Source organism: Narcine bancroftii, chromosome 5 (assembly GCF_036971445.1).
Source record: "Narcine bancroftii isolate sNarBan1 chromosome 5, sNarBan1.hap1, whole genome shotgun sequence".
Classification (NCBI taxonomy): Eukaryota; Metazoa; Chordata; class Chondrichthyes; order Torpediniformes; family Narcinidae; genus Narcine; species Narcine bancroftii.
The window spans coordinates 229215226-229227765 of NC_091473.1; the positions used below are offsets into that span (position 1 = coordinate 229215226).

General features: G+C 39.8%; 1 protein-coding gene across 3 annotated transcripts in view; it reads left to right on the plus strand.

The window, feature by feature from the left end:
* LOC138765007 (differentially expressed in FDCP 6 homolog) overlaps positions 1 to 12540 on the plus strand; it is a 122396-nt gene that overhangs the window by 89976 nt on the left and 19880 nt on the right. For all 3 annotated transcript variants that reach the window (XM_069941607.1, XM_069941610.1, XM_069941609.1), the window contains one exon: positions 11258 to 11485. In XM_069941607.1, the coding sequence (XP_069797708.1) occupies positions 11258 to 11485 (228 nt within the window). The remainder of the gene's footprint in view (positions 1 to 11257; positions 11486 to 12540) is intronic.

A 12540-nucleotide genomic window follows, 5' to 3' on the forward strand; every position in this document is an offset into this window, starting at 1 on the left:
GCACGCCACTTGGCTTTCTACTTTCCTTCAGCATTCCACTCCTCGTAGGAAGAGTTTGAGCTCTCAGAACCAGATTTTGAAGGAATTTTATCTGATCCTCTTGATTTTAATGGGCTCTTTTAACCTTCCTAGCAACAGGAGGTTTGCTCATCTTTTTCTTTCTTTTCAGCGGTTAGTCATAGATAAGATGAGAATCAAATGACATTGGTCCTTCAAACCCATCAACAGCCACGGCATCTGTAGAATCCTTCTGTATAGAAGCAGGCTGGCTCCAGTTATGGCTCCTACAGATCTCTTCAACTAGAACCGCAGCCTTTTCAGCCACTATGACTTCTATTGCCTTTTCCTGCCATTCCAGCTCCAATTTTGCAACTTCCAATTCAGTCTAATTTTCTGACAGTTTACTTTAAAATCTATTAGATTCTCTCTCTGCATTCAATTTTTTCAAAAGGGAAGTAATTCTCCCATTATGTTCTGAGATGTTAGCAACTTGACCTGAAGGGAAAGGGTCATGTAATTCTTCTTTCAGCCCTGCTGTCGTAACCTCGGTGTCTGAGTTTCTACATCTTGCATGTTACATTGGTGAAATGCAATATCTCTTTCTGCATTGTTATTAGCTGGGCCTCAAGTTACATTGTTGGTTGTTTTCTGTAGTTAGCTCTCTTGGGTTATTAACCAATGACTTGTTCTCTTTCAAAAGCAGAATCTCCTCCTCCAACTGTTGGCATCTTGATAAGGCTGAATCTCTTCAATAACTGCATCCATTTCTTCAGCAGTTATTCTTCCACTGTCTGGCTTTGTGAATTCTACCTACAATTAAATCTCCATTCTTTCAATTTCTCTTTGGTCTTTTCTCTCTCAAAAATGAAAAATTATTACATTCATTCCGATTTTTCTGAAAATTAGTTTTATTTCAAAGTACATCGTTAAAATACTTCTGGTTACTTTTTTCGTACTTATCCAATATTTCCAAGTCCATTTTCAACATTTTGTTCTCTGAAGGCATTTGCACCAATTTTACAGAATGCTGCAAGATATTTTCATTGACCTTGTCTACTGGAGCCTCTGGGAAACAGAAGCTAATTTCTTTCCAATTTGTTCTGTCATTTGTGTTAGTCCTGCCTCAGATTTAGTTTCACAGGAATAATCACCAGCAGGGTTTGCAGCTAATACTTCATTTTCATCCATTTCTGATGAAAATAATTCCTTCCATGCTTTTGATTTATTTTTGACAGCATGATTTTCATTATTTTCACATTGATGTGTTTTCTTCAGAAGGGGCCTTCTTATTTAACAGTCTTTTGCTATAGAGAAATATTATTTATTGAATATTTTATTTCTCATTTGTTAATGCTTCTGGAAAGAGTTTATCCAAAACTATGATTAAACATTTATTTTAATAAGAAAAAGTTTAACATTACATATGTTGAAAGAAGAGAAAACATGCAGATGTTGTTGTAAATTTTCAATAAATATTTAGTTCGGCCCTCAACTTAGTCCAAGTTTTTAATTTTGGCCCTCCGTGAATTTGAGTTTGACACCCCTGTGTTAGGTTATTTAATGCATTGCTGCCGTATAAATGCTAAAAATATACATAAACTGCAGAATCAAACCATCCTTCAGTAGCTGATGGCACTTAACGTTTAATTTACAAGGCTCTGACAACAAACAAGGTTCTTTTTTGTCATAAATCACTCTTTCGCACTTTATTTAAATACATCCTGAAGAATTAAGCTGTGTTTAAGTAAAATGTTCGGTTGTTATGTGTTTTTGGTTGCCTGCATTACTTGAGAAAATGATTCCCTTGCCTTTCTGAATGGTTTTCAGATGGTTACAACAGAAGGACTTCAAATCTTCAGAATGCTAATCTTGATTAGGCCTCGACTTGTGCAAAATCAGCTTTGTGCCGCTCATCACCAATTGCTCTCTAAAGGCACATGATACTTCAAGAATCTAATTGTTGATTCTGTTCTGAAATGATGGACGTGCTTAACATATAACATAACATAATTACATCACGGAAACAGGCCATTAGGCCCTTCTAGTCCGCACCGAACCAAACACCCCTTTCTAGTTCCACCTCCCTGCACAATGCCCATAACCCTCCATCTTCTTCTCATCCATATACCTGTCCAACCTTTTCTTAAATAATACAATTGACTCCGCCGCCACTATTTCTCCCGGAAGCTCATTCCACACGGCTACCACTCTCTGAGTAAAGAAGTTCCCCCTCATGTTACCTCTAAACCTCTGCCCCTTAATTCTTAACTCATGTCCTCTTGTTTTAATCTTTCCTCCTCTTAACGGAAATAGTCTATCCACATCCACTCTGTCTATCCCTTTCATAATCTTAAATACTTCTATCAAATCCCCTCTCAACCTTCTACGCTCCAAAGAATAAAGACCTAATCTGTCCAATCTCTCCCTATACTCTAGATGCTTAAACCCAGGTAACATTCTGGTAAACCTTCTCTGCACTCTCTCCACTCTCTCCATTCTTCCTCTTCTAACGTTGCTGACTGATAAGGGGTTGCACAACGTCTTATTGACTCTTAAGTGTGCACCTACACAATTTTAACCCCTTTCACACTGCCACTGAACGTGGGTTGAACCTGGCAATTTACTGAGAATGCTCCCAACCCAGTGGGGGAAGGGTGTACAAATCAATCCGGCTCTGATACAACCCAGGCTTTCTCTCAGAGAGAGAGAGAGATTTGTTATTCCAGGACATCCACAACTCACGTACTTCCATCAGCCACTCCAGTGCCTTGCTGATGAAACTTACCCCTTCAGGGTTCTCCAGATGATAACCTCTTTCTTTCAGGTCACCACAGAGTTCCTTTTCGTTTCTCTTGTTCCAAGTGAAACATTAGACAGCCAGTCCTCTCCTCTTGCATGAAGCACAAGGGCTTTGACCAGGCCGTCTTCCAAAATGAGGCATTCTACAAGCTTACAAGCTTTTGGCCTGTTCCAGTCCCACCTGCTGTCTGTATCCCTGTACAAGTGATCTGTGTGTGTGTGTCTCTCTCTCTCTCTCTCTCTGAGAGAAAGCCTGTTTGCCTCTCTCTGCTTGTAAAAACACATGACCCTCTTAGAACAGCAAGCTCTCTTTCAGATAGCAGTGGCTCTAACATGCTCTTTCATGTTGCTTTTTGTAAACAACAATCCATTAGTGAAATCACTTGAGCACTTTTCAAAGCTCTTACAAAGGCTTCGAGGCCCAAATATCTAGCATTAGCAGAGCTCCAGTATTTCAAGTAAAATCTGTTTTAAAGTGTTTATATGTAACCTACTCTAGCAAACCTTTCCCAATTTATCTCCCAAAAACATATCTATATACTCTGTCACAACAGTGAGTCTGAGATTGTCGTTAGTACACCATTCAACCAAGATTTTCATTTCCCTCCTGTATACTGACTCATCACCCCTTTTCATACAGAGATATTGTCAGAAAATTTGTATGGTGTTGTTGTTGTACCAAGCCACACAGTCATAGGTGTAAAGCATATAGACCAGGGGGCTATGTTCGCAGCGCTGTGGTGCTGATGGAGTTTGTTGAGGAGATGTTCTTATGAATCCTCAATGATTGGGGTTTGGAGGTAATCAAGTACAAGTATCATGTCTTGGAGTTTACTGATCAGTTTTGTGGGGACAGTGGTGTTAAATGCCAAACTGTAGTTAATAAAGAGCATCCTGATGTTTGTGCCTTTGCTATCCAAGGTTTGGTGTAAAGCCAAGAAGATTGCATTGTGATGAATCTCTGCTAAGCTGTCAGTCTTCCCCTCGGCGACCCTTGCCTTAATAACATTGGCTGTGCATTATCTCTACTGTTAAAGACACTCCCCTTGGGTATAAACTGTGTATGCACCCATTGTCTTTCATTATTGTGCCATTAGTTTCTGCTAATAAAAGCCATGATAATTATTTAACTTCATCATCCTTGACTACTTCATCAACTGGCACTTCGGGCCAGTAGACCTGTTGCTGCCCCTCAGACAGGAGCTGATATGCTTCAACACCAGCCTCTCAAAACACCATCACTGCGAACGCGAGGTCACGAATCAGTAGTCATTTAGGCAGGTTACCACACACTTCTTGGGCACAGACAGATACAATTGAGGCCTGTTTGAAACAGTTGTGCACCATGCCCTGCCACGGTGAGATGTTGAAGATATCCGTGAATACAGTGGCATGTTGATCAGCACAGGTTTTCAGTACTTGGCCGGATGCTTTCGTTGGATTGACTCATCTAAAGGCACCCGACACTCTAATGCTGACAGCAGAGGATGATCAGGGGAAATGGCAATGTGCAGTGGTTCTTCCTTGTTCTTGTGGAAAAGTGTATGTAATTATTCAAAATATTTTTTAATATTTTGGAGAACCATACTATTGTTTAATCATTTACAAATCAGGATGTTTATACACATAATTTAAAAATGTTATCCAAATTTCCTTTGAAATGAAAGGTAACTTCAAAAGTGGGAAAAAAAAATTCCTAGTGCTTGAATGTGGAATTGTGTAAAAAGAGCACTAACCTGGAGTCGAGTGCTGAGTGCTACTGTGACCCTCTATGTGGCATTGAACCAGTAATGCTAAAACATACTTCTGTGAAAATTGTTGGTTATAAGTAGCTTGGGGCACTTGCTCTGAAACCACACTTCCTGTAGCATTTGAAGCATTTCCTTTACTGTTGAGCAGCATTTTAAAAAACTTAGATCCGCTCCCATTACAGAGCTTAATTATGTGCGGGCACCCTCTGCAAGAACTGGGGAATCTTCAGAAAACCATTGCTATTTAAAAAAAATTAATAAAATTCAAATTGGGTCTTGTGTTCATTCATAGAAATGCATCATTCAAGCAAATATACTTTATTTTTTTTGTTATATAAAAGTATATGTTTTGATTATAATGTGTGAACTGAAAATGGAAGATGGTTTGCTGAATTGGTCATTTTCATATGGAAAAAAATAGTATAATTAGGTTGCCCAAATCCTCACACAATAAACAAATTTGATAACTTTTGAAAGAGACAGCTGGGTTTGATTAAAAAAAGTAAACCTTTCATTGTCCACCACTGCCCCCCCGCCCCCACCCCATCTCTTCAGCAGGTTTCCCTGATCATTAATTCTAACCTTTGCCCATAATCTTTTCCTCTCCCTGCCCTCCCACCAAATATCTATTGACCTCTGCTCACACCAGCAGTTGCATCATCTTCTAACCAATGTAGCTAAACTTTCAGAAAGGTATTCAAATACCTTTGAGTTATTTGGCAGAGGTCCTCCTCATTCCACTGCTCTCTCCCAAGTCATCAAAGTTTTGCATTCATGATGTACTTTATTGACCTTGTCCAATATGAATTATTTCATGCAGAGTATAATATCCTGACAAGAAGGAAAACGTATCTGGCTTCCTCAATAGTTACAACAGCCAAAGTAGTTTTATTAGTTTGCTTCTTGTTTATCTCATCATTGCCAAGTTGTTGAATTTCATGATACCTTATTTCTGGTGCTTACAGTGTCCGTGTTTCCAATGGCAACCTTTTTTTTGAAAACTTTATTTATGAAATATAAAATACAAAGTTACATATAAAAACCCAATATTACAGTGCATTATTGGTAATAACCTACCCCTCCCCCATCCTTACCACCCAACTACATTTAAAAAAAACCACCCTCCCCTACCCCCCATAATAATGGAATCTTTTACATATGCCGGTTTTTTTACATCCCCTATGGCAACCTTCTACGTACCACCAGATTATTTATGGAAATTTAATATTTTACATAACTCAATTAGGTTGCTTGATTCACATGCTCCCAGAGGAATTGTGACATTGCCTTCAGATTCCTGGATGAGAATGCTGAACAATTGCCATCATTATTATTACATACTGGGGAGTTACACTGATCTTCATCTGGACCTTTCATTTAAAAAATATGGTCTAAATATGCTCTTGGTGTTGGGCTAGCACCATGGTTGTGGTCAATTATCAAACAGTGTTTGTTGCCTACCATAAGTCATTGGAAGAAGTAAATATGAAAGAAGTAAATAGGCCAGCACATTCCCTTTTGGTTTATTTGGATTCAAGGCATTATATATTTTGTCAGTATCCAGTCAACTGAGCCTCGCCTTGTTCAGAAATACCTAGAACTTCAGGCTTCATGTTTGTGTTGGGGGGGTGGAGTGGCATGCACCAGCTTCTTAATTATGTGTTGCGTCCATGGTTGGAGAATTGCAAGCAGAATCAAAATTTATTGTCATGAACATGTCCTGAAATTCATTGTTTTGCGGCAGCATCACATTACAAACATTTATATAAACCACCTGACAAAATAAATAAAAATTGTGCAAGAAAAAAAAGACAAAGTAAGGAAGTTCATTGTTCATTCAGGAATCTGATGGCAGAGGGTGAAGAAGCTGTCCTCGTGGTGCTGAGTGCTCATAACAGAGCAAAGAGAGAATGGCCTGGGTGGTGGGGGTCCTTGAGGATAGAGAGCACTTTCTTAAGGCATCGCCTCTTGTAGGTATTGTTGACGGAGTGAAGATTGGTGCCAATGTTGTCGTAGGCCGAATTAACAACCCTCTGGAGTTTTTTCTTGTCCTGAGCATTGGCACCTCGGTACCAGACAGTGATGCAACCAACCAGAATGCTCTCCACATTACACCTGTAGAAGTTTCTGAGAGTCATTGGTGAACTTCTTCCAGAATTTCCCTCAGTCCAATATTAAATATTTCCAGGCCTGCTGAGTTTTCAGAGTACTTGCTTGAAACATCATTGAAAATCATCCACTGTTTAAATTTAGACATACAGCACAGTAACAGGCCATTTCGACCCACAGTCCTGTGCCGCCCAATTGATCAGCACCCCCAGTACATTTTTTAAGAGTGGGGGGGGAGGAACTGGAGCCCCCAGGGAATACCCACCCAGACACAGGGAGAACATACAAACTCTTTACGGACAGCACGGGATTTGAACCCTCGCCTTGATCACTGGTGCTGTAACAGCGTTGTGCTAGCCGCTACGCTAACTGTGCCACTCTATAATTTCTATTAAAAAATGGTTTTGAATAAAAAAATCTAAATTATTCAGCTTATCAACATCCACCAAAATAATAGATAAGATCCTTTTTCAAGTTAGGCCCCTCCTACAAACAATGGGATTTTAGAACAATGAAAATAGCAATGAACAGGAAAAAAGAGACACCTTAAAATTGCACAGGAACATATGCATCCTACACAATCACATTTATGCAACATTTTTACAGCACCAGTTGACCGAAGTTTGAATCTGGCACTGTCTGTAAGGAGTTTGTACTGCGTGGGTTTTCCCTGGGCTCTGATGTCCTTCCTCTCCCCCACCCCCTCTCTCCAAAATGTACGGGTTGTCGATTAATTTGGGTGTTCATGGCCATAACCAGCTTTTAATTTTTTTAATTTTGAAATACAACACGGTAACAGGCCATTTTGCCCCACAAGTCCGTGCTCCCCAATTTACACCCAATTAACCTACACCACCAGTGAAAACCCACGCAAACCCCTTACAGTCAGTGAGGGATTCGAACCCTAGTCTAGTCCCAGTCGCTGGCACAGTAAAGGCGTGGCACTAACCGCTACGCCAATCATGCCGCCATCTCTACAGGGCTTCTACTGTGCTATAAATAAAATTTTTACATTTTACAATTTAACTTTTTTTCTGTGGAATTAAGATTGGTCAAAAGGCCAATTCAATATTCAAATTTCCCATCACTTCAGAAATCTAAGATGATAGCTTCAATTTTGAGGAAATGCTGCCCTCTCTGGATATTTTGGACGAGATGCCAAATTGAAGCACTTTGCCCTCTAAGTGAATGTAAAAGATCCTGCATTATACTTCACAGAACGATGATTGGTTAATATCATTAAAAATAGAATGATCGATTTGACATTGTTTGTATGCCCCTGGCCCTCGCTTCTTTTGCTTCTCAATTCCTGACACTAGTTTTTCTATTCCTACCATAACCAGCTTTTGGCAAGAAGACAGCTTATGAGAGCTTGTCTTATCAGCAGTAACTAAAGTTTCCAATGTTATGCATCACGTGCTTGTTTTGCACCTGTGGTGATCCTTACTGCAAAGTGCTCCTTGTTTTCATTCAATTCCTGCACCTTCCCTTTCGGATGCTGCTGTAGAGCATTAAAACCAGCTGCTTGATCTGATTTCCTGGTTCTCGACTCATGAGCTGAAAGGAGGAGCACATCTCTTATTGGTAGTTACCTTATGGTCAGACCTCAATGAGCCCCAAGGCCTCGCTTGTCTGGCAGAGAGAGGGGTCCTTCCCATCAGATCCTTCCTTCCACCATTGGGCTCTCGCTCTTAATTAGTGCTGCCCTCGAGACGGGTTTTCTTATGAGGATGAGGGAACTGTTTACCTCCTTGTGGATTGTGCTTTTGTAAAGTCGGTCTGGAAAAGAACACGAATCCTTATTGAATTTTCTAGTCTTTTCGTCTCGAGGATTGGCATAATGGAGGACCCTGAAGATTTCAGATTTATTGTCAAAGTACATATATCAGAAACAACCCTGAGATTCTCTTTTTCCCTGTAGGCGAGGCAGAACTACCACTTGTTGGTGGTGCAAAAAAAAGGACACACATAAGCATGTGAACAAATAAAGCAATGTAAACAAACTGTGTAATCCAGAGAAGAAAAAAAATCATAAAAGTGCGAAAGTAAGTGTCCTTAAATGAATCCACGATTGAGTTTATTGTTAAGGAGTCTGATGGTGGAGGGGTAACAGTTATTCTTGAATTTGGTGGTGTGATTCTTGTGGCAACTCTGGTGATCCTTACTGTAAAGTGCTCCTTGTTTTATAGGAAAAACACCTCTTTCCTTATGGTAGCAGTGAGAACAGTGTGTGTGCTTGGTGGTGTAGATCCCTGATGATTGCTACTGCTCTCTGATGGCTGTGTTCAATGTCGACGTTCTCAATAGTAGAGAGGATTGTGATGTTCTGGGCTGTGTCCACTATCTTTTGGAAGGCTTTATGCTCAGGGATATTGGTGTCCCCATACCAGAGAGTGATGCACTTGGTCAGCACACTTTCCAACACATCTGTAGAAATTTTCCAGGGTTTATGATGTCATACCAAACCTCCACAATCTTCTGAGCATGTAGAGGCGCTGATGCCATTAGTGTGTTGGGTCTGGGAAAAATACTCTGAGATAGTGACTCCCAAAAATTTAATTGGTCACACTCTCCACCTCTGGTCTCCCACTGATCACTGGATTGTACACCTCTGTTTTTTCTTTCCTGAAGTCAACAATCAGCTCCTTGGTTTTGGTGACATTGAGTGGGAGGTTGTTGTTGGTGCACCATTCAATCAAGTTTTCAATCTCCCTCCTGACTTATTACCCCTTTTTATACAGCCCACTACTGTGGTATCATCAGTGAATTTGTAGTTGGTAGAGATGTAAAGTGAGTAGAGCAGGGGGCTAAGAACACAGCCCTGTGGTGGTACTGATGGAAATTGTGGAGGAGATGTTCTTACCAATCCTCACATTGTGGTCTGGAGATGAGGAAATCAAGGATGCAATTACATAGTGGGGTGTTGAGTCCCAGGTCTTGGAGTTTGCTGAACAGTTTTGAGTGTTAAATGCCAAACTCTAATCGATAAAGAGCACCATGATGAATGCATTTTTGCTGTCCAGATATTGTGGGGCTTTGTGTAGAGCCAGTGAAATGGCATCTGCTGTAGGCCTGTTGCCGCTGAGGCAGGAGACAGGATATGAGCTAAGAGCTGTTCCTAAGGAACAAGAATCGATAATTACTACTGAAAGATCATCATTCTGGTGAAAGAGTCACTTGGGTCTCCTCAAAACCTTTTGGGTCTTCCAATACCACAAGATGTCCCTTTGTGAATGCTGCCACCTTACATGTTCGAGGCTGCAGGAGAATGTGCTGAAGGATGAAACACTGAAGCTTGATGTAGACAATACAAAATCTTGTGGGGAAGGACTACCGCCTACGATACCACTGTGTTTTAAGGGGCTGGGTCCTGTGCACCAGCCCCAGAAACACTTGAGATCACACGAGGAGTATTGGTGTATTACTTAAGTATAAACTTGCATTAACTTTTATTCCCGTCATCGTGACATGACAACTCATTGAATATAGACTGTACAATATGAATGTAAAGAAAGCACTGTTTCATTTTAGATTTATTGTTTATATCTTCTATTAATAAAATATTTTTGAATTAAAATTATCATTGCTTGCCAGCACTAGATAATTAGCATCAGGTGCATTGCATTGAACCACAAATGTTTCAAAGACCAGATTCGCAATCCTCACCTAGTCTTTCATCTTTCACAAAATGTAGGTATCACTGATCCTGAGGTGATGCTTAGTCATGGTTTGGTTTCTCCATGTCACCCTTGTCATTAGTCTGCAATGCTAATGGATAGTGAAGGTCACATTTTTGATAAGGTCCTACAGATTGTCAAGTTTTTAATCGTATCTCAAGGTCAAACCACCAAATTGGCAGATATGCTTTGAGTCTTAATATTTTTCTATTTTAATATATTTATTCAGTCCTGCTATGAGAAGAATTGAGTAGAAAAATCGCAGAACTCATTAGATAAAGCAGTGTAGGGGGAGTCTCATGCGGAAAATAAAGATAATTTGGACAGAATTTTGTTGTGTAATTTATATGCTAATTTACTCTACAGTGGTTTAGAATTTAACTTCAAGATGAAATTTACTACTCTCTCAAGGTGTAGATGCAGTTTTGGTTAATCTTTTAACATATTAACACCTCTCTTAAATATTTCTGCAGCAAGCCAATTACATTTTGAAAGCTCTCCTTCACAGGTTTTCTAAGAGTGCAGACAATAAATTAATGGTTCTGTGCTTTGAGGTCAGAATTAGTTCAAGCATCAAAGAAAAGCTTTGATTTTACATCCTGAAATTAATTTTGTTTTGGTGCTAAACCTAAATTTTTCTTAAGTGTTCAATCTTTTTCATCTTGGATAGTGATTGAAATATTATCCATAATTTTTTAAATTTACAACACCATAAAAAGCCAATTCCGGCCATTGAAACTCATGCCTCCCAATGTACCTACAGACCCTGTATAATGTTGGAGTGTGGGAGCACCTGGGGAAAGCCCATGCAGGTCACAGGGAGAACTCACAGTCAGCACCGGATTTGAACTCGGGTTGCTGGCTCTGTGATAGTGTTGCGCTAACGACGACACTAACCATGTTGCAATATTCTTTTTGTAGGTGGAATATCTGCTGAAGAAAATCTGTACAGAAATGAACGTGGAATGGAATGCAGGGGAGCTGGATGACTTCTTCAACCAGGAGACCTTCCATCAGAATGGAATCACAGTCTGGCTGTTTTTGGAGTGGGTGAATTCTGGGAGATTTACCAGGGGAATTGAAAGAGAAACAGTTACAATGGCAGTGGAGGAAGTTTATCAAGAAATTATCGAGGATGTGCTTAAACAGGCATGTATTTTCGAGAAAACTAGAATATTTTCATTCCTATCACAGTTTTTCTTTGCAGTGAATTCTTCTTTGACTCTCACTGTGGAATTTTCTTTTTGCCTTTGAATAGAGTATGGATGAAATGTGAATTTATTCTAATAATCACATATAGATTTGTTTTTCTGCAGGTGAGTTAGAATTACCACCTATTGGTAGTGCAATAAAAACTGTACACAACATAAATTCAAGCCTTTGTAATTTTGCACTTCAGTTCTCAGGCATGAGAGTCCAAGTGATCAAGCACAGGTTACAACAGAGAAGGAGATCACAAGAGATTAGGGCAGTGTGGGTGGAACTGTGTTCAGCGATTGGTGCCAGGAAAGCTTGTTTGAGAGAGGATTGTGGTAAAGCTGTGGTGTAATTTATTGGAAAGGAAGGGAGAAAGCTACAGAGATCAGGAACTACAGGGGAGAATGGATTCCTGAAGATTGGGCCCTGGGAGGATGGTCAGTGATCAGGGACAGAGATATGACCTGATTATCTCTGATTGGAGACCTGTGATCTCCTCCAGAAGGTCACCTTTAAACAACAACATGCTTGTTCAAGAAGTGACCAATGGTAATCATTAATTGGAATGTTATGGCTTCATTTTGCAGGGTAATGTTCCAAAATGGCTTACACAGGGAATGAAAGCATGATCCTTAAAGAAATTGCACATGGGTGATTTTTGACCAAACGTACAACTCTGAATTTCTGGGATATTTTAACTCAAGTACAAAATTGCATATTTTAAAAATTAATTATTTTTTGATACTAGGGAAAACTGACCTAGGCCAGGTATTAAATCGTCTTGGAAAATCGGGTGGGGAAATCAATGCATTGCTCTTAGCTTTCTGCCCAATAAATTTGGCACTTGTAACGTCAGAGCAGAAACACAGAGAAGACGAATGCATTAAAACTAATATCGTAACTGTGGGTAAAATTTGATCTAAATGGGGTCATGGAAGAGGAATTGAGGCTATCAGGAACTTCTGTTACTATGAATGATCTTGAAGCAGAGAAAATTTAATATTTAT